At 37.8% G+C, this 21,776-nt stretch overlaps 3 protein-coding genes across 9 annotated transcripts in view; 1 reads left to right on the forward strand and 2 right to left on the reverse strand.

Annotated features, from left to right (window-relative positions):
- Positions 1-4,172, forward strand: part of LOC136257994 (uncharacterized) — a 72,521-nt gene extending 68,349 nt beyond the window's left edge. For all 4 annotated transcript variants that reach the window (XR_010702491.1, XR_010702490.1, XM_066051294.1 and 1 more), the window contains 2 exons: positions 3,857-3,911; positions 3,966-4,172. Coding sequence is in view for 2 of the 4 variants with exons in the window: in XM_066051294.1 (XP_065907366.1) it covers positions 3,857-3,905 (49 nt within the window). In the remaining 2 variants the exon portion in view is untranslated. The remainder of the gene's footprint in view (positions 1-3,856; positions 3,912-3,965) is intronic.
- Positions 4,173-4,914: 742 nt separating this feature from the next.
- LOC136257779 (thiosulfate sulfurtransferase-like) lies at positions 4,915-10,994 on the reverse strand. The gene is made up of 9 exons (XM_066051085.1): positions 10,857-10,994; positions 8,931-8,993; positions 8,766-8,877; positions 8,230-8,322; positions 7,782-7,970; positions 6,220-6,277; positions 5,603-5,704; positions 5,425-5,549; positions 4,915-5,136 (listed from the first exon to the last, which is right to left on the reverse strand). The coding sequence occupies exons 1-9, from the start codon at positions 10,925-10,927 to the stop codon at positions 5,059-5,061; spliced, it is 891 nt and encodes a 296-aa protein (XP_065907157.1). The 5' UTR covers positions 10,928-10,994; the 3' UTR covers positions 4,915-5,058.
- Positions 10,995-12,314: 1,320 nt separating this feature from the next.
- Positions 12,315-20,806, reverse strand: LOC136257780 (thiosulfate sulfurtransferase-like). Of its 4 annotated transcripts, none has more exons than XM_066051089.1 (9): positions 20,676-20,806; positions 18,785-18,862; positions 18,628-18,729; positions 17,314-17,392; positions 16,429-16,617; positions 16,130-16,187; positions 15,778-15,879; positions 14,966-15,090; positions 12,315-12,543 (listed from the first exon to the last, which is right to left on the reverse strand). In XM_066051089.1, the coding sequence occupies exons 4-9, from the start codon at positions 17,356-17,358 to the stop codon at positions 12,487-12,489; spliced, it is 576 nt and encodes a 191-aa protein (XP_065907161.1). In that variant the 5' UTR covers positions 17,359-17,392; positions 18,628-18,729; positions 18,785-18,862; positions 20,676-20,806; the 3' UTR covers positions 12,315-12,486. The 4 variants fall into 4 exon arrangements, with proteins under 4 accessions (XP_065907161.1, XP_065907158.1, XP_065907160.1 ...); XM_066051086.1 differs by having other exon boundaries at positions 18,628-18,735; XM_066051088.1 differs by having other exon boundaries at positions 18,628-18,735; positions 18,785-18,847; positions 20,676-20,798.
- Positions 20,807-21,776: the final 970 nt, after the last annotated feature.

Here is a 21,776-nt window from a genome sequence, read left to right on the forward strand (position 1 = left end):
GCATGCTGTATGCATGAATGGTCATAGCTTATAGAACTTTGTGTGGGCGAGATCAAAGGGAAAAGTATACTTTAAATTTCATGAAGTACACTTTAGGGCAAAGAGTGCTTTATTACAATAAAGTACTCTTTACGGTGCAATAGCACTCTTTGTGGGCAATAAAGCACAGTTGCCCACATGCTCTAGTGCATGCTAATAGCCTGTGGCGCTCACGCCAGTATGACTAATCACCCAAGCTGGTGAAGGCTGATACCCGTTTCCGCACTGAGTGGTCAATCACCCCAGCCAGTACAAGTTCTACCACTGGATTGGTTTTATAGACATACCTAAATGCTTAGATGATGGGCAGGAGAAGGTAACATTGCTATTACATTTGTTAATGTAAACGGACAAGTCCAGGAGATATCACGGAAATACTTCACCATCTGTCACAATAGGATCAATTGTGGGTTATGACCCAAACCTGCCAATAAAATATGCGATGAACGTCTACCATGCCAAACTGTGGTGAATTACACGTGAGTTACTTAGTTTGTGTGCATTCAGGCTGCTAATAGTTCATGCGACGCGTATTAATTACAAGTCCTAGTGTATGGTGAAGCTACATGACTAGAAAGTTCCATAAGTCATTTAAAGCATAGCCTTGCTTGTGCTATATGAAAAATAAAGCACGAGATGTGCAACCAAGATGTTAATAAAGCACTAGGTCAATATAGCACTTGCAGCAATGCTTTAACATATGCTTACGAGTATAATTGTGTTATTGCAAAAATGTGGAGATGGTCCAATGGTCCTGCACATAGGGCAGGTACCAATGCTAGTACCTTATAACACTCAAAGCATTGTTTATTTGGTTGTAAATCAAACACGAACAAGCTTTTGTTTGCTTTGTACTATTTTTAACCACACCAACTCATGTTGGTATAAGCAGCAAATATAGTCACATCAGCTGATGGTGGTATATTATTATTAATAGTGGTAGCAGTGTTGAAGAAGCTCCTCCAAGCTAGTAATAAACATCCATCAATCACTCCACAGTAAGAGTTAACCTTACCTGGTCACAATTTAAATGTGTTGTGTTTTATAGCTCTATCCTACTACCCATCATGAGAGAATATCAAACAACATCAGGTCAGCTGGATGGAAGTATAATCAGGGGTGGAGGAGACACCTTTACTTAGGGCGGGAGCTGGGGTGCAACTAGGGTTATCCAGGAGATGACATGTCTTAAGCACACTGGAGGGGTCTGGGGGCATGCCCCCCAGAGCAATTAGGTCCTCTGAGACTGAATCTGGGAATTATTTTAGCAGTTTATCAGAATATTAGTTTGACTTGTAACTGCTCTGTTAGGGTTTCTTGATCTTGAGGTATTCATATTAATAGACCAGTGGATCTATTAGTATACAAGGGGTCTGGGGCATGCTGCCCTCCCTCCAGGAAATTTTTGAGATTAGACTCTCAAAATTAAATCTGAAAGTGATTTTAGTAGTCACCATTAATATTGTCTGTGTGTGTAGTAGTAGCAGTAGCAGTAGTAGTACTCTCGTATGGATTTGGAGTGGTTGACTGGACTAAATCTGAAGTTTTACAGTTTGACCGCTTGGTATGTCAGATGATGACAAATACTAACTGTAATCACCCTCATTCATTTGTGGAGCGATTGTTCCTCTCTCGTAAGTTGGGTGGAAGAGGCTTACTGTGTGTTGAAAATTCTGGAGCGTCACCTAATTATGCTCTCCCACCATCTAAATACATCTGGAGATGCACTGGTGAGTTGTGTTGTACTCTTGATACTCAATTGCCATCACGTATCTCTATCATGTCCAGAGCTACATTGCTTGTCTCCAGCCTGGGTCTGGATGATATGTTGAGTTACTCCTGTGGGCAACTGAAAGCTGCCATAATTGCTGCTCAGCAGAAGAAACTGTTGGATTGTTTGTCTGCTAAACCATTACATGGAAAGTTTTTTAATTGGATCCGCTCTGTGAATATGAAGGAGTTTTAAATGGCTGAACAGATTTTTGCACAGTGAGTCAGAAAGTACAATATTCGCTATTCAAGATCAAGTGATTAGTACTGGTGTTTACCAAGCTAAAATAATAAGGTCTCGCATACCATCTGTGTTGTGTCGCTTCTGTGGTGACCAAAAGGAAACAATTCAGCATGTCTTAGCTGGATGTTCAATACTGGCCCCTACTTGCTATCTTAACCGACACAATTTGGTAGCCAAGGTGCTTCACTTTCATTTATGCAAGTCATTTCACTTCCCTGTATTAAGTAATAGCTGGTTTACACACTATCCACTTCCTGTGGTCGAAAATAATAAGATCAAAATCTTGTGGGATTTTGATATGGTGACTGATGTTACAGTATCCTGTAACCAACCTGATATTGTGGTTTATCTTAAGCAGGATCAGCGTATCCTGCTCCTGGAAGTTTCATGTCCAGCAGACGTTAATGTTGTTGAGAAAGAGAGAGAGAAGATAAGAAAGTGTCAGGCTCTGGTTAGAGAAATGAACTGTTGTTATGAACAGCCAGTTGATATTGTTCCGATTGTGTTTGGCCACACAGGTGTCATTTCAAAACATCAACGGCAACATTTGAAGAAGATGCCATTCTTTAATGACTTTGTTTTTGATAATCTTCAGAAGGCAGCACCATTAGGAACCATTGCTATAATGAGATCTATTATTTTTTCTTGTGTAACTTAGATATTTTTACCTGTTATACAATGTGTGTCTGTACAATTGTACATGTGTAATTCTTAAATGAAACCAAAGTAGTAGTAGTAGTTGTAGTGGTAGTGGTAGTGGTAGTTGTAGTAGTAGTAGTAGTAGTAGTAGTAGTAGTAGTAGTAGTAGTAGTAGTAGTAGTAGTAGTAGTAGTAGTAGACCCTCAATTATTCAACCCTCATTTATCTGAAATTGGAATTTACTGTTCTATTAGAGTATTCCAACAGTGCTCTGTATATGTGACCAGATTTGCGAAAAGGGATCTTCCACAAATATCCAATTCTATGAACTCAGAAGACCATAACCCAGTGCTCAAAAATCATACTGACCTGAAAAATTCTCCATCCACCAAGCTATGTTGGTGCTCACTACAAACCAAATTTCAAGTCCATAGCCTTTTCAATCTGAAGTTATGAATCATCAACGTTGGTATATTGGATGTATGTGGAAGACCCCTTTTCGCAAATCCAGTCACATATAAATGTATGGGCTTCAGTTATCCAAACAATTCACCTCTCTGAACACTTTACTGATGCCCAAGACACATTGGGGGATAACCAAGAGTTCACTTTAGTGGATAAGTGTATAGTGTGTAGGTGTGTGTGCTGGGTGGTAATAGCAATGTTTTGCTGCTGGAGACTTTGTTTTGTGTTGTAAATGAAACTATAAAATAGTTCTGTATGTGATTGTTCTATTCAATTACTTTACTATTATTAGGCAGATTTAAAATTTTTTTATTATGCACTAGTTAGATGAATTGCATAGTTCACATGACCCAGAATGCAGCACATTTAGTATGATAAGTTTATGTGGCCATTCATTTGTGTGTTAATGTATGTGAATACTGCCAGATACCTTCTTTGTGGTAGAACAGTTTTAATTTGAAAGCATCACCACCACTATGTGGGTAATCATATGGATAATTCTTCATGGCAGTGCTTTTTCACATGTCATAGTTTCGTTTTAAAAGTTACAATTGTAGCTATGTACCACCCATCAGAGTAAAACATTTTGTCCACTGTTATCATGGTAATATAAAGTTTTCAGTAGTACAACTCGGTAGTTGTGTGTGTTATATTTAAAGGGTGTTAAGTGACTGTGTCTTCCAATTGGTTCCACTTCAGGTCTACATACAAGTCACTCAGTGATATCTGCACCAATGGACTCCACTGACTAGATGTATGGAGCCATATAATATTTCTTGTACAGTAATTCACTATCACAACTATGTAGCTCTACTAACATGACACATCAGACTTGTAATCAACAAACAATCATCATAACACTTCAATCTATACTACAAATGATGAATGTGCACAAGAAGAGGTGACTTCTGCTGGCTTGTATAAGAATTTGACAGTAACACTTAACCATATGGGTATGATATAGTAGTAGTGTATTCATGTTGTGCAATATTTGAGCAACATAATTTATTATGATCTGTTATAGTATACCAACCAATATATACTGCAGTGTGACTTTCTTTATGTAAAGCTAGAGTGTAAGTAATTTTAGCAGATTTAATAGTTTTTTTGCATTGGCTAGTTGACAAAATTCTCATCCTCGAAAACTTCAGGAGTCTCTGCTACCACAACCCATGTCAGTATTTTAAGATACTCTAATAGAGCAGTCAGTATTTCCCAGGTCCTTAGAATTTGATGTGTGCTATTGAATAAGCACAAGCTATGTAAAAAGATCCTCAAAAATAAAACTTCCAAGATTCTGAAATTGTTTAACAACAAAAAAAGTTACGTAGTTTAAAATTTTGTATAGTGTTTGCTGTGTTATATGTATGCAGTATTGAGTTTTGTATGATAAAATACATAATTCTTTATTCAGCACTGCAGGTTACACTAGGTGGTTTGAATAGTACTCATGCAGGTTTGACAAATTTGTACTTAAATTCATCAACTCAATCGTACGATATACACGTACATCCAACAAACCAAATGACCATACACCAGAATGACTGATTTGTCAGTGTGACTGATTTGATTTCAGGTGGTCTCATAATTATAATTCCATTAACACACACACGATTGCTATTACAATTTGTCAGGCAGGCAATAGTGAGTTAATAAAAACTGTAATAATGAATTGTAGCCCACCTGTGTTGTGTTGATCACTGGAACACATCCATCAGCCTGGTCATGTTCCATTTTAATAAAATTATATGCACCTGTTCAGTTAAGAATGCTTATAAAAGATGAAACAAATTATTACAAAATCTATACTCATTAAATTTGAATAATCGAAACCTGTTACTGCTAATTAATTGTTTTCAGGTTCACAGCATAACTACACTACAAAATGGTTTGAAATGCTGTCACTTCATGTCAGCACCCTTTACACCAACTTTCTTCATCTCATCGGGAGCTTCCTTCACCCACTGGGACCATGAGTTCTATGTAAATGTAGTAACAAGTGATCACCATAGAGATATATAAATAATATTTGTGTTTTCTTCAAAATTAATTTAAGTAGTGGTAAAAGGGATAATTATGTACAGTGACTCTTCATTACTAAAGTTAATTATGGGACCAAACTATGGCCTCAATAAAGAGCGATGATGAGGTTTCAGTGTATATAATATCAACTGGTGGAGCCTTACAAGTTTCACCAATGCCATAATTGCATTTCTGTTGCACATGAATTCCCTCGTACTGTACATATGCACACACATAACACTCACATCATATAATGGCACATCCTTCCATCCACACATTAGACCACATGCCACTATCCATGAGGACACCATACCACTAGTACACATTGTTATCACTGGCTTGCTAAAATCAACACCAGCTTGTTGGAATACTACAACCACATTATACTCCATGAAGGTGGTATGATAATGATATAGGCCTCACCTTGTTTCATCTCTTCAGGTGACTTCATAGTCTTAGTGTCTGGCTTGAACAAGTCCTTAAAGCAGACATTGTAGGCTCCAATCATGTGACCACTGGGGAGGTCTGTAAGAACAAGAAAATTAGCAGTCTACTGTACTGACATTTGCATCTTGTGTGACACCATGCATGATTGTGTAGTGTCATACAGTATAATGGCAGTTAGCATGATGGCAAACCTCAACTTGGCCTTTTGTGGGAGACCCATACACCACATGCACTTGACTGTTGTGTGATCTAAACAATGCTACAAACCACAGTACAGTATGTGGAGCTTCTTATTGGGACCTACACTAATGAGGGAACACTCTTGTATAGTTTCAATACATGTATCAAGCTAGATCCTAACTCACAGGTCCCTAATGAAACAATTACAATAACTTGATACTGTAGCTGGTAGCTACAAACTTCCTACTGATGCTGTAGAATAATTGAGGGGACCATAAATATTTTGGTCTCTGCAAGGTTCAGTGTGCACGTGTTAGTTTTGAATAAACCTTGAGGTGTTGACAGATAAAAACCAACTATTAGAATATCTGAAATTTGACTAACCACCATAATCATGGGTCACTAGAACTCACTTGGGTTTGGTTCAGGGGCAGTGCCATTGAACCTTCCAGCTGGTCGAGCATCAACCACCTGTGAGTAATGTACAAAACTAGTTACAGTACAAGTCAACATCAATGATGGCTCTAAACTATGGCACTGTTTTTTGACAGGGAGACAGTATAAGGTATAGAAACACAATAGCAAAATACCATAATAAAGGACCCACCAATTATGCTCATTATTTTACCTATTATACTTAAATTACCAATTATGCTCAATATTTATACCTCAGTTCCCATGCTATTCTAGTAAATTTGCACTTTATGGGAAAAAAAGTAAGTTGTTGAAGGCCTGAAGCACAGACTCTAAATCCTTGCTTGTCAAAATGCATGTCACAGAAAAAATCGATATATGTGACTGAATTTGACAAAACCAGGCTTCGACGCACAAAGCTTCGTTAGGAGATATGGCGATTTTAAGTAATCATTGTGTAATAACTTCCCAGTGCCTACAGCTTTGCAAACAAAATTTGCACCAAGTATGCATCTATTTACTAGCTATCACTGAGTGGGTGTATACATTTCTGATACCCAAAATTAGCCCTGTTTTGGGCAGCTTTTCTCGAGCGGGTAATAATATCACAGGTGGTAGTAATAGGGTGGGGGCGGTGGGTGGGCTTAATATAGGGGTATAAAATGAAGCAAGAAGACGATTGGAATCCAGAGGCCAAATTTGGGCTCTCCATGGCCCTAAAATCACTCCAAATTGACTGAGAACACTATTGGTGAGCTCTCTGTGAAATCCCAGCTCACTACACACCATTATCACAAAGCCATGGCCATTCAATGGCACAAATCTCCCACTCGTGGCTTTGACTGGGTCGGAAGAAAACTGCCACAGAAACCAGACTTGCCAGTTCTGAAGGAAGTACAGTGTGGAATATGATAGTGTATTAGGCCAGCAATCCATTTCTGGTAAAAACGTAAGTTTGATTTTGTGTGCGTGGAAGCCTTGTTATGTGAAATCCGGTCACATATATACTCTAATGGAACAGTCAGCTGTCTGATTATCTCTGACTATTCTATTAGAGTACATCAATCATTTTCTGTGATGTGTATTTTTAAAAGTAAGGATTTATGGTAATGCACAGTGTTCTACCTATTATGCTAACATTATGCTGAATGCTTTCAGCCACCTATTATGCTCATTATAATACCAGCATAATCGGCAGGTCCCTAACCGTAATTTACTTTATTTAGTGCAAAAAATTTCTGTGCAAAAAAATTTTTTTGTATGATTACATAAATGACTGCTCTATTAGAGTAGTTAAAACTTATGTAAAAGTTATTGTACAAGTTTTGCATGCAAAAATTATTTTACAAGGAAAAAAAAATCTAATTACAGTACAAGGCACAAGGTAATACACTACATACTAAGGTGTATGTATCTACATAACCTGGTTTATTTCTAAGTGGACAGTGTTGTGAAAGCTTCCTGCATGATTGAGCGTCAAATGAAAATTTCATTATGCAACAATTTGCACATATTCCCTCACTAAAATATGTTACCAGATTTTACAGTAACTAGTACTGACCTGTGCAGTCTTATCTTTCCAGTTAGCCAACATCTGGTCATAGTCCCTCAAATGTTTAGCCTTGTTGTCCTCAGCCTTGTATGTGGCAGGCTGTGGGATGGTTGGTGGGCCTGAATCTGTTGGGCCCCCTGATTTCAGGTAGGCTGGGAGACCTCCATCAAGAATTGCTACGTCACGGTGACCAAACATCTGAATGGAGAAAAAAATTTTGTAGCTACAAATACCAGTATACACCACACCATTAACAATATTATTGTGTGTGTTTGTCTATTGTACACCAAACGGCATTGTGACAGCGCAGAAAACTGACAGTGTACTGTAACTATATGCTGATGTGCATGCATGCCAGTGTATAAGTGTGACAAAGTCATGTTCCAAAATAAAACAGTAACAGTGATATTGCAATAGTTTGTGATATTCCACTGATATACACTCATACAACATTCACCTTGAACAACAGCCACGCTCTAGCTGCAGAGAACCCTCCAAACTGTTCATTGTTATCATACACGACCACAGAAGTGTCACTGGTGATACCAAGCTGTGAAGAGGAGAATACTCAGCAATAATATTAATTTAATCACAAAATGTTCAGACAATGAATGGAGTATAGCTACAGCAAAATTCACATAGGAAGAAAACAATACTTGATAAACAAAAGGCTTGCATATGCATAATATAGCAATTATAAAATTAATATACCTTGCAGCTTTCCTTGTATTTACAGACTTCTCACACTGACAGGTTCTCAGCAGGATAGTACTTACTTAACAGCACAATATTTCTTACAGTGAAATCTCTATTTAACAGACATTTTGGGACCAACTGATTTTAATGAAATTTTACTAAGTTGTTCTTTTTCAGTAGTAAAATTGCATTGGTAAAGGTCCACTGTACTTTATAAGATGGTTATAAACATCCCATAAAATTATACGGTATAATATGACGTGGATAGTCAATTACACTATAGCTATTACAACTTACATCACCCATGCATTTCTCAAAGTGTTCTTTGCTTGGAGCAGTGTTAGGAAGTTTGCTGCTAGCATCATGTACCACTCTCAGATCCATGAACGTAGCTCCTTTAACACGACAACTAAAATAAGAACACGTTAGCCAAATGACTCCAAAAAAATGATTGGAGTATACCTGGCATGTTCAGCAGCAGCATCTCTCTTCCAGGGTGGCAAATGCCATGTAGCATCCAAGACCCTAATATAGGACAGTGTAGGAGAAAATTCACTGAAATTTTATTGATCATCAACTGTTGCTACCGGTAACTAATATGCAAGGAATTTCAACAAGTATATGTTAATACAATTTACTGTTGGCCAAATTTCCAATTCTGTACCACCAGAGAATAGCTATAAAACATCAAGTTAGCAACCACCTTGATGATAAACCAACCTCATTATAGTGACCGCAGTGATAACCAGCTAGGTCCCAAACTGTACCAAATATTGTTACATCTCAAGTACTAATAAACATTAACGTAAGGTCATAGTGGATGGCATACATGTATCTTTTGAATGTGCCTACATGTCAGTACAATGTACTGTGGTATGGCAACAGGTGCAACTAAACATGCAAGTCACACAGCTATGTCATAATATGGAACCAGTTGATGCACCATGTGTAGAGGTTGTATTACATGTGATTGCACCTTAGTCCTTCTAGAGTACTTTGGACCAACCCTTAGCTATATCATTTCTGACTGCTCAGCTAGAGATGTTGGATAGCTATCAACTGAATCACTATACCCTAAACTTTATATTATTGCAAAGTTCATGAATTTTGTAATCATATTTAAAGCTTCTTTGTCTAGGGTAGTGATTCAGTTGATAGAGCTATCCAATATCTGGCATATTTAACTGCATTTCTGATCACTGCGGCATAGCTACATGAGGGAATTCTGTCTATTTTGTGATTCAGTCTGGATGATGCTTTACTTGTACAGAACACCCATTAATGAAACATATCAAAACTTGTGTAAGATATTCCGGATTTCCGAATGGGTTACGCCCGTTTCGTATAAAATAACACCGTCTTCTAAACAAGGCGCCATAACTTCCACGTACTTTGGTTGACAGACACGAAGTTTGGTTTATCAGATTCCTTGTTGAAAGGCGATTCGATTCATGTGTAAGTTCTTTGTGTAATAACGAAGGGGAAGCTAAAAAGGAGCCTTGTACCGCAAAATTTACGTGTTCAGACTGCCCGTAAAAACGTGTTTTTAAACATATTTCTTTAAACTAACCTGTTTAACAATTTGTACGGTCGGAGACTTATTAAGCATCCTTCGCTGCGTAGAATGATACCAAATTTAGCGAATTTGGTTGAGGATAACAACTTGTAAATTGGGATTTTCCCGCCGAGATAATTAAATTTTCCAATAGGTTAATGTATGGAGCGCGTATTATGTCATCATCAGCAGTAAATAACTGTCGCTATGGCAATATTTTCCCATTTGTACGGTCGGAATTGGATTGAGAAATTCAAGGGCTTTCTTTTATTGTATGGTGTGCTGTAGAAATTTTGTGAGTTAAAGGTTGTAAATTAGTGTTTTTGTGTGTAGTGTAAAATACATGTATTTTGTATTGGACAACAAATGACAAGGAATGATGGGATTTTATGATCAGCCTGTTTTACCAAGTTGAGGTTTCAAAAAAGATATTAATCAGATATTAGATTTATTTAATGCATAATTCTTAATTTTCAAAGGTTTAACACAGTGTTTTGAAAACTTTTAATGTTGACCACCTGAAAATGCTTGATTTGACAAATCCCATATCATATGTTTTGATATGAATACCCAGCCAGCCACCCAGCAGACTCTACATCACAAGTTCAGGGTTCACTTGTCTATATGTACAACGCCATGGGCTTCCCTAAAAAGATTATACCACATATCCAGTAGTGAATGGTGCCTTATAAAATAAAGCTGTAGTTGTACATGGTTAATAACATTACAATTATTTAGCTTGCCAGCAGTAGGTGAGCTCAGTCACTGAGCTGGCTTTGCTCGTATACCGGTTTAGCTGTTAAACTACCTATGGCTATCTAGATTAGAACTACCTGGTTTTAGTGTCAGGCTTGCCCACTTCTTCCTTTAACCAGTCAGCTGTCACAAACTTCGGAGGCTCCATGTTTAGTCAACTCCCACCGTCTCGATGTCTGTTTCGTGAATAAAACTTCAATTATGTTCGCGGCGCCCGAATATTTCTTTGTAGTGGTTTCGCAGTGCGTGTGTCGACGTGACCGTGCGAGACCACGGCTAACAAAGTGCACCAGCAGACGTGACATACACACATTGAGTAACTTATCATATGACAGAAATACGTGCCACCAAAAAGCTTAGCTATATGCATAAGCTTGTCAGTCAGCTGTGACTGAGCTATCAACAGAAATATTAATGCACCTGGCAGTAGCTAGCTACCCACTATGACCTACTAAGTGTGAAAACTTCCTTGCATGCAAAACGCTGGAACCTGTTATAATAGTATGGACACCTGAGGGCATCCAGACACTTAAGTATCCCTTGATTGATTTTTTCAATCAGCCAAAGTCGTTGCTCCTTGCAGGATATATTACAGTACATAGCTAAACCTACAAAAAACAGAAGCAGACAACAAATGCTGTGTGAAACCTCTTTAATAGGGCCACCTTTGGGACCCCCACAATAAGTGGCCCTATTAGTGAGATGGACTTATTAATGAAAACCTCATTAATCCAACAAGTGGCCTTATTATCAAGGTTTTCAACAAATCATCACCTGGTTATAGATGCTGTAACAGCTATACACATATATCACTTGATGCACATTACTAAAACTATTGGCTGGCATAGCTTTTGGCAGGTACTCAGGAGCAACAACTTTTGCAGTGATACGTTGACTGTCTGTTCAGCTGTCCCCTTTATTGAGGGAATATTGTGCTAGTTTTACCAGTTTGATCCTGCAGTACGTGGCCGCTGGCCTTATTAATGAGATGGCCCTATTAATGAAAATTAAATCAATGGAAGATACATCTGGACTTTCTGAACCTGGCCATTATAACAAGGTTGCCTTATTAATGAGGTGACCACTAAGTAAGGTTTCACTGTAGCAATGGGTTTAACAATAAAGCAAAATATAAAATGGCATCTGGTAATGGTATCGTGAAGGGGCTTGTGCATTGTTTCACAAATGGGATGCTTTTGTGTCTTAAAGCTGATAACAAAGAAAGTGTTATACGTACATCGATGGTGAGAGGTAAAGTCGACAGTCGGCTGCTTTATCCCAGATGTGGCATGGTGGAAATGCTGTGAGAAGGTAAGATTGTACTGATATGGAGACGGCTTAACCCTACTTAGTGAGTTTGGGTACTACTTAAAAATAGTACATAAAAAATCAGGACATATCACCTTGACAACCAGGACACTATATCAGTTCTATTGTATAGCTATGTACACACACATGCAGCTAATAATTATCTGAGATAATTTTATGTGGTTTCTGATCAGAGAAGCCAATAAAAGCAATAAACTGTGACATACTTCATTACAGTTATTATGTTTAGCTTGTAATATCATACATACAAATATCCATACCAAAGTTAGCTGTATACAAACAAAATATATAAATCCATTACAAAGAAGTTATAGTTATAACAAGATTTCGGTTTAAAAATATACAAAATTATATGGAGCTATTTCATGTCCACGCCTTTCACACTGACCATCTTGGTGTCGCAGGTGCCATGTGTACCCATTCTGTCCATGAATTCTGTAAATCAAAAAGAGAACAATGATTATGTGACACGCAGTGGTACCAGTACTTAGCTACCATACAGAAACTGGCTCACTATTTAATGCATACAAAGTTACAAACCAAGTGATTTTCTGTTATTAAAAATTTTGCTATCTGAGAAAAGTCAATACAAAAAATAGTGCTGGTGCCTGGAGCCTCCGAAGAATAGTGGTAAAGCTGTTTACAATTTTTCTATGCAAAAAACTTTCAGTGACCATTACCAACTATTTAATACTTAAAAACGAAAGACTGCTCTATTAGAGAGTTTTAAAATTGCTTTGTCATAGATCATAAATAGTTGTACTGAGAGCTAATTGATGTGTGCAGACAGCTTTATTGATCAACCAGTAGCTTATCTAACTAATGAAATCCATACAAGTGCAAATTACATTCATATGGCTATGTCGCCACTATTATCTTAAACAAGATTCATAGTTGCAATGAATTCATTAGCCCATATGGTACTGCTAATAATACTCTAAACGTCAAAGCCTACAAGTGTGCTGCAACAAAAATAAATCTAAAAATGGGTGACTGCTTTATTAGAGTAACTCAAAATAATTGTGCACATAGCAGTAGCAGTTATACACTTACAATCACTTTTTTTGCTTTGACGTATTGAGTGGTTAGATGGCTGTTTATCTAGCTAATGAAATCCCTACAATTGTAAACTATATTCACACCGCTACTGGTGACACGTTTGACTTCTATAATGTGATTCATTATTAAGGGAAGTTTATTAGTCCCTATGATGTATATAGCACTGTACTAAGTGTTTCTGCTTAAAAGTAGTCTTGAAATGCTCTGTATAGTACCAAAATCCATAATGACTGTATTCACTGACTCTAATAGAGCATTCACCAAATTCGCAAAATTGTTATGTTATGGGCCCTAAGTTACATAAATTGGTTTATTGGCAGGATGTTATGTTGCAGCTGTATTCAGGGTTATTATAGTTTCATTATAAGATCCAAAAATACAGCTCCAAAGGAATAGTTATGCATCCCCTTCTTAGTAACATGTTCTGTACTAACCCCCCACAAGAAATGAGAGCTAGTGAACAAATTATGGCTGCTAACTACTTGATACTCTGAGTGTTACCCTAATGATTGCTAGTATTACATCAGGAATGTGGCAAGTCTTTGAGCACAAAGGAACATCCTATAACTCCCCACACATTAACAAACAATAAATTATACAGCATGGCAACAGACTGGTGTTAATAAACACAGTCATTAACACTCTGTTATCAAAGCAAAAAAGTTTTTTTGAAAATGAAGACAAAGTAAGTATGTAATTATAAGCACACAGAGATAAGCCGGTCATTATCACTGCATGCTTACATAAGTGTATCTTTTAAGCACATGGTCTCATGATGTTAAGAACACAAAATAAGAAAAGAAAGGACTTTCCATTATAATATAGAGTGTATGCTCTCAATGATTTGATAGCATATGATGCTCTAGTGAAAGATTATAGTTAGTTTTCACAATTTAGCTCTACGGAAGTACTACAACTTACAGAGACATGTACACACGTATTATTTGTACAATTCCTGATAAGGCAGGGATACAGTTTAGCCAAGTACAAAGGGATCATGACGGATCAATCTCTTAGTTGTAAGATGATGTTACATAACAGTGTAGTTATAGATAATGGTATTAAGGTGCACTGGAACTATCAAGGTATCTACTTACAGAGTGGCCTTACTAGCTACAATGGAACCTGTTAATGTGGACACTTGAGGATACCTACATAATCCAGACAGTATGCATTCACCTGTGCCCCCACCAAATATAGTGATATCAAAGAGATAAACACATGTTCACTCCCAATGGTTTTGTACTGGAACAAGCATGTTTTCATGTTGTAAACATGTTTACGTGCCTGAATTGTCCATACTACATGTATGGGATATTTTTAAAGCCTCATAATTCACTTGTTCTTGCCAGTATCAAAGCGCTTTTTTGATTAACAGTTCCAGCGTTTAAAGGGCTTCACAGCGCTACTAAATGTTTGGGCAGCTGGCCCATGTAGCTAACAAGAGTTATTAACAAGAAATGAGGGCTCAGGTGAACATGAACAGACTATAGTTAATATATCAAAGTATCCCTTAGTACAGTACATAAACTGACTTGGGAAATCAGGACACTATTAGCTGGTCCAAAGATGTCCCAAAATTATAAACAGGTTCCACTGTATAATTGACTAGTCTGAAAATCCAGATTTTCAACTTCACAGCTCATAACTCAGTTTTATGGGTGAGATACCAATTAGCTTAGCATACCACATACAACATCACCGAGATGGTAAATCTCTTAAGTTGATTGATGAAAAGATTTGATTCAACATGCCTATAAGACAGGTTTTCCCATACTGGGGTTGCTAGTCCACTTACATCATATAGAGGAACAGACTTCATCCCACACAGCAGACCTGCCACTACTATCCAACAAGCTGTTATGCCACTACCACAAGTAGCCACTACTGGCTTATCCAGATCTACACCTGCCTCTTGGAATACTAGAGTGGAAATACAGAAAGTTATTACATAAAATAATTAGTGTTGTGAACCAGTATGGAAAAACTGGTTATTAACCGGTTATTAACCGGTTATTAACCGGTTATTAACCGGTATTGTCTAGGTCAAGCCAATTATTGGCTAAGAAGCCTTTTAACCAGTTTTGCCCACCCACTTGGTAAAGCATAAATTACCCCTGCTGACAAGTGTTAACATCACAACATAACCTCAAAGCAAGTGTAAATATGTGCTTGTAATAGCCGTTATTGTAAGGCAGGATGTTGATGGTCACTTTGGTAACACCCTAAGGCTTCCAAAAGGCATGTTTAGTGCCATAATGTCTGCTAATTTACAATCAGACAATAACTGGTCAATATCCAATTATTCACCTTCCAATAACCGGTTTTAGTAAACTCTGCAGGTTCACAGCACTAATAATAATATACTTCAGCACAGAGTGACTTCAGCACATGCAGTGTACATCACAAACATGTAATGAAATCCACACGTGTTAAAAACTATGCTACTATACTTCTTGCAGGTGAGATTATGGTTAACTTTTATAACATAATATGGAGGTGTGGTAAATGCTAGTGGAACCACTTAATACACAATAAAATTAATAGAACTCCATTCAAAGAATACACTTCTATACTCATGCATTAAATGTATGAAGCTTGTTTCTGTACCTATTTTCAACTCTTCAGCAGATTTCATAGTCTTGGTATCAGACCGTAAGAATTTACCATAAGGAATATTGTAGGATCCTATCAAGTGTCCACTGGAGAGGTCTACAATGGATGAGCAAGCATGTGATAAACATGTGCCATAACAAAACCACAACACACACACATGGCTTCACCGGGATCACAAACACATTAACACTAAATATTGACCAATTAGAACAACAACTGTGGTCTAAAGTAGTGGTTTACGACTTGTGGGGTGCATAAAGCTAGCTAGCACTGTTCATGCATATAGCTAACATGTGTTCGTGATGTTATAGTATAAATACACACAGCACACACAAGCAAATCTCACTTGGATTGGGTTCTGGTTCAGTGACATTAAACCTGCCAGCAGACCGAGCATTAACTACCTGAAATGGACCAATTACACTCTCAATCAGAAATATACAGATATTACTCCCATACAAAGTCAAATCAGTTTAAACCCTCAGATCATTTTTTTACCCCAGTGGATTATGTGGCAATCTCAGGAAACTCCCAAGATGAATAGAAATCCAGCATTACCATACATCACACAGCTGTTAACACAGTTTCCAATGTACTACTGGCACATTATAACTATAACAATGAAACAGAAAGAACACTACATACTTGTTCTAGTTTCTCTTTAAAGTTAAACAACATCTGCTCATAGCTGCGAGTCTGGTCAGCTTTTATGAAGCTAGCTTTGTAGATGGCCGACTGTGGGGTATGTGGGGGGCCTGATTCTATTGGGCCCCCTGACTTGAGGTAGCTGGGGATGCCTCCATCGAGAATGTCCATATGAGTGTGTCCAAACAGCTGTAAAAGACAAACACTGTAATAGTAGTACAATGAAACCAGTGTATTAGGGACACCCCCTGATTTCCCAGATCAATTTACATGCTAAGAGATACATGTACTTTGGTACCATTACCAAGTGTCCTGATTAATATGTATTTCCCCTATAGATTTTAATGCTGAGTTGAAAGAAAAAACTGACAAGTCTTTCCCTATAGGATAATTTGGCCCACATAACCACAATTCTAATGACACATTATAACTGATATGACTTCAACACAACATGTTGTGACAGTGTTCCACATTGGTATGCAGCTACCAGTGGATGCCAGACACTCCCAGCATCAGGCACTCTCTCACACCACTCAGTGTATGTATGTGTTTATAATTGGCACACATGTGTTAGACCACACTAACATATTGGATGTTATTACCAGCAGCCAACATATCACGTACCACCACATACAATCAGCACAAATGATCACGTCCACCATTCAAGTTTAATAACAAAGTACTACCTTACAACATTATTTGTGGCCATCATAGCACGTTTCACATAAAGTACTGTCTTACAACACAAACCTGTTTCATCCTTCATGATGAAAGGGCCATAGTGCCACATAATATTCACTTTATTTATAATACATGGATAGGGACTTGACAGCAATGTGTATACAGCCACATTCTATTCATACACTCAAGTTAACATATCCCTACCTTGAATAATAGCAGAGTACATTCCAATATCTTCATTGTTATCATACAGTACTACTGGAGTGTCATTGTTGATGCCAAACTGTACGTGTAACGAACAAAAAACAACAATACAATGCAGTACATACAGACCAACACGCACGCAACATTACACACTGTATACAGACACCCATCAAACATTCCTGTACAAACTTAACAGTGCAACCAACATTTAAATGGCACCTCAGGCCCACTAAAAGTGTCCTGTTTATCAAGATGTCTTTATGTCAGGTTATGCAGTAAGGGACAAAGTGCATTGTGTAATTAAGTGATTCCTACATACCACACAAAAATTTCATAAACATAGAAAGCAAATTACAAGTATGTATGTACGTTACAAAGAATAATATTATGAATTCATATTTTTATAAATGAAGTACAAAATACAAACACACACACACAGTATGTATTATCAACACAGACTCATAACATTACAGACTATTGCCACTATCTGATCACATACACTGTAGTTGTTGAGAGTGCATGGCAAGTGTGTCTACCTCTCACACATCTTGAATAAAAAGGACACTATAAAGTGTGGATTCTATGATAATCAGGACACTTGTCCATGGTCCCATTTGTATTACAATATTTGGCACTGTTTGATATTACAATATTTGGCACTGTTTGATATTATAATATTTGGCACTGTTTGATATTACAATATTTGGCACTGTTTGATATTATAATATTTGGCACTGTTTGATATTACAATATTTGGCACTGTTTGATATTATAATATTTGGCACTGTTTGATATTACAATATTTGGCACTGTTTGATATTACAATATTTGGCACTGTTTGATATTACAATATTTGGCACTGTTTGATATTACAATATTTGGCACTGTTTGATATTACAATATTTGGCTCGATCTAAACTATGGCACTGTTTTTTTGACAGGGAGACAGTATAAGGTATAGAAACAGAATAGCAAAATACCATAATTTGCATTATTTTTGTGCAAAAATTTTTTTCTGCAAACAATATTTTCATATGAATACATGGATGACTGTTCTATTAGAGTAGTTCGATCTTGTGTAAAAAATTCGTGTAAGAATTTTTGTACAAGTTTTCAATGCAAATTTTATTTTACAGTAGAAGCCAAAAGAGAATATGCTACATACTAAAGTGTATGTATCTACATAACCTGGTTTATTTCTGAATGGACAGTGTTGTGAAACTTCCTGCATGATTGAGTGTCAAATGAAAATTTCATCTTGCACAGTTCCCTCACTAAAATATGTTACCAGATTTTACAATAACTAGTACTGACCTGTGCAGTTTTATCTTTCCAGTTAGCCAACATCTGGTGATGGTCCCTCAAATGTTTAGCCTTGTTGTCCTCAGCCTTGTATGTGGCTGGTGGCTGGTGGGCCTGAATCTGTTGGAAGAACACGTTAAATGATTCCAACAAAATGATTGGAGTATACCTGGCATGTTCAGCAGCAGCATCTCTCTTCCAGAGTGGCAAATGCCATGTAGCATCCAAGACCCTATTATATAGGACACTGTAGGAGAAAATTCAATTGATCATCAACTGTTGCTACTGGTAACTAATATGCAAGGGATTTCAACAAGTTTGTTAATGCAGTAGGATTAATTTACTGTTGGTCAAATTTCCATACCACCAAGAGTAGCTATAAAACATCAAGTTAGCAACCACATTGATAATAAACCAACCTCATTATAGTGGCCACAATGATAACCAGCTATGTCCCAAACCATACTAAGTATTGTTAAGTCTTAAATAGTAATGAAGATTAAAGTATGGTCATATTGTGGATGGCATACATGTCAGTACAATGTACTGTGGTACGGCAACAGGTGCAACTAAACATGCAAGTCACATTTCAAGTACACAGCTGTGCCATAATATGGAACCAGTTGATGCATCTCGTGTAGAGGTTGTATTACATGTGATTGCATCTAGTCCTCCTAGAGTACTTTGGACCAATCAATAGCAGTGGCGGATCTAGAAATTTTCAGAGGGCGCTTCAGGTTGAGGAAGTTTTCAATAACTGTCAGGGGCGAATCCAGACATTTTGAAATTCCACTCTGGAATTACAATTTCAGCCTAGCTTTTTTTAAGTTGAAGACCAAAAAGAAGTCACTACTTGCTGTACATGTTGAATGAGGTAATGCTTATTCAAAGGCAAAAGTATGAAGTTTGACCAGTAGAAAAAGTCCTAATATAATACGCTATGTAAAACTCTTGGCAATGTTATCACCCACATGATCATGAATCGGACTGTGAATAAATCTGGAACGCGCGCTGTGGGGTTTCAGCTGAAACCATTGCAACCTCCCTGTATCCGCCACTGATTAGCTATGTCTGGATTATACAGGTAAACTCATTTCTGACTGCTCAGCTAGAGATGTTGGATAGCTATCAACTGAATCACTATACCCTAAACTTTATATTATTGCAAAGTTCATGAACTTTGCAATAATATTTAAAGCTTCTTTGTCTAGGGTAGTGATTCAGTTGATGGAGCTATCCAATATCCCTGGCCTGCTTATCTGTATCTCTGATCGCTGCGGCATAGCTACATGAGGGAATTCTGTCTGTTTTGTGATTCAGTCTGGATGATGCTTTACTTGTACAGAACACCCATTAATGAAAAAAATACCCATGCAGCCAGTCACTCAGCAGACTCATGCATCATAAGTTCAGGGGTTCACTTGTCTATACAATGCTATGGGCTTCCCGGCTACTGAAAAAGATAGACTTATGTGCCACATGCCACATGTCCAGTAGTGAATGGTGCCTTATAAAATAAAAGCTGTAGTTGTGCATGTTTAATAACATTATAATATGTAGCTTGCCAGCAGTAGTGAGCTGGCTTTACTCGTATGGCGGATCATAAGTAAGGCTTAATATGGTTTTAGTGTCGTCCTCGCAGACCCATTCTCCGGGGTGGCGCTTATCGATTAGAGATTATAAGCGCCCCCTTCCGAAAGGGTCTGGTGAAATGCCCATACCATTTTTGTCCAACTCTGGCGAGTGATAATTGGTGTTTAATACCTACACAAGATTTTACAAAAGGTGACAATTAAGCAGTATTTATCATATAATGACTGCGCAGTACAGACTTTACAAAAGCAAAGCTTACCTCAAATCGTCACCTCTTGTGTAGTTATTAAACACCAATTATCACTCGCCAGAGTTGGCGATTTCTCGGACAAAAATGGTATGGGCATTTCATCAGACCCTTTCGGAGGGGGCGCTTATAATCTCTAATCGATAAGCGCCACCCCGGAGAATGGGTCTGCGAGGACGAGACTAATATGGTTTAGCTGTAGGCTATAGATTAGAGCTACCTGGTTTTAGTGTCAGGCTTGCCCACTTCTTCCTTTAACCAGTCGGCCGTCTCAAACTTCGGAGGCTCCATGTTTAGTCAATTCCCACCGTCTCTGTCTGTTTCGATTTGATACCATAAAACTTCAATAAGTTCGCGGCGCCCGCCTACTTATTTGTAGTGGTTTCGCAGTGCGTGTGTCGACGTGACCGTACGGGACCACGGCTAACAAAGTGCACCAGCAGACGTGACATGCACACATTGAGATACGTGCCACCAAAAAGCTGATATGCATAAGCTTGTCAGTAAATTAAACCTGACAGTATAATATCCCTCACCTGTCTGGTGAGGACCCCTAACTTAGCAGCCTCCTGGTGGCTATATCCTCCCAAGCATTGTATGCCTCCACCAAGGCCTTCACACTACAACAAACCCTGGGGAAGAATGGAACAACCAGAAAGCTGCCGCCTGCCAGGCTGAAGAAACCAGGGAGATTTCTGAAGCACTAAAAGTCTGGACTGGCAGCAGTTAGGCCGGATGACTACTGTAAGCAATGCAAAAATTCAAAACTATCTCTACCCTTTTAATAATAATTTGGTTCACTGAAGCTATAGCTTTTTTGTATCCTGATAACTAGTTCATATAATATTCAAATTATTGAAACCAGGAGACTTCTGGTAAATTTGTTGGTGATCAAAGGAATGCCGCACAACCCGCTATAAGTAGCAGTAGGGTGGAATCAAAGGAACAAGCCTTTTCCTTTCACAGCAAATATTATGGCCATAACTAGCTATACCTAGTATGAGCTACTAAGTGTGACAACTTCCTTGCATGCAAAACGCTGGAACCTGTTATAATAGTGTGGACACCTGAGGACATCTAGACACTTAAGTATCCCTTGATTGTTTTTTTCAATCAGCTAATGCTATTGTTCCTTGCAGGATATATTACAGTGCATTAACCTACAAAAACAGAAGTAGACAATAAACGCTGCAATTAACTACCAATGGGTTTATACAACTGCAACCATCTGGTAATGTTATTGTGAAGGGCCTTGTGCACTGTTTCACAAATGGAATGCTATAGTTTCTGTCTTAAGAAACACTGTGAAAATAGGTAAGAT

The sequence above is a fragment of the Dysidea avara genome, chromosome 6 (genome assembly GCF_963678975.1).
Source record: "Dysidea avara chromosome 6, odDysAvar1.4, whole genome shotgun sequence".
NCBI lineage: Eukaryota > Metazoa > Porifera > Demospongiae > Dictyoceratida > Dysideidae > Dysidea > Dysidea avara.

What these genes read in the sequence shown, in the direction of transcription:
- LOC136257779 (XM_066051085.1), bottom strand. Translation starts at nt 10,927, where the DNA reads ATGGAGCCTCCGAAGTTTGTGACAGCTGACTGGTTAAAGGAAGAAGTG. An exon ending in AAGCCTGACACTAAAACCAG is followed by an intron (nt 8,994 to 10,856) that starts GTAGTTCTAATC and finishes GTCCTATATTAG; the next exon opens with GGTCTTGGATGCTACATGGC. An exon ending in GGAAAGATAAGACTGCACAG is followed by an intron (nt 6,278 to 7,781) that starts GTCAGTACTAGT and finishes CATTACTCACAG; the next exon opens with GTGGTTGATGCTCGACCAGC.
- LOC136257780 (XM_066051089.1), bottom strand. Translation starts at nt 17,358, where the DNA reads ATGATAACAATGAAGATATTGGAATGTACTCTGCTATTATTCAAG. An exon ending in GTACTCTGCTATTATTCAAG is followed by an intron (nt 16,618 to 17,313) that starts GTAGGGATATGT and finishes TGTCTTTTACAG; the next exon opens with CTGTTTGGACACACTCATAT. An exon ending in AGTCTGTTCCTCTATATGAT is followed by an intron (nt 12,544 to 14,965) that starts GTAAGTGGACTA and finishes TTTGATTTACAG; the next exon opens with AATTCATGGACAGAATGGGT.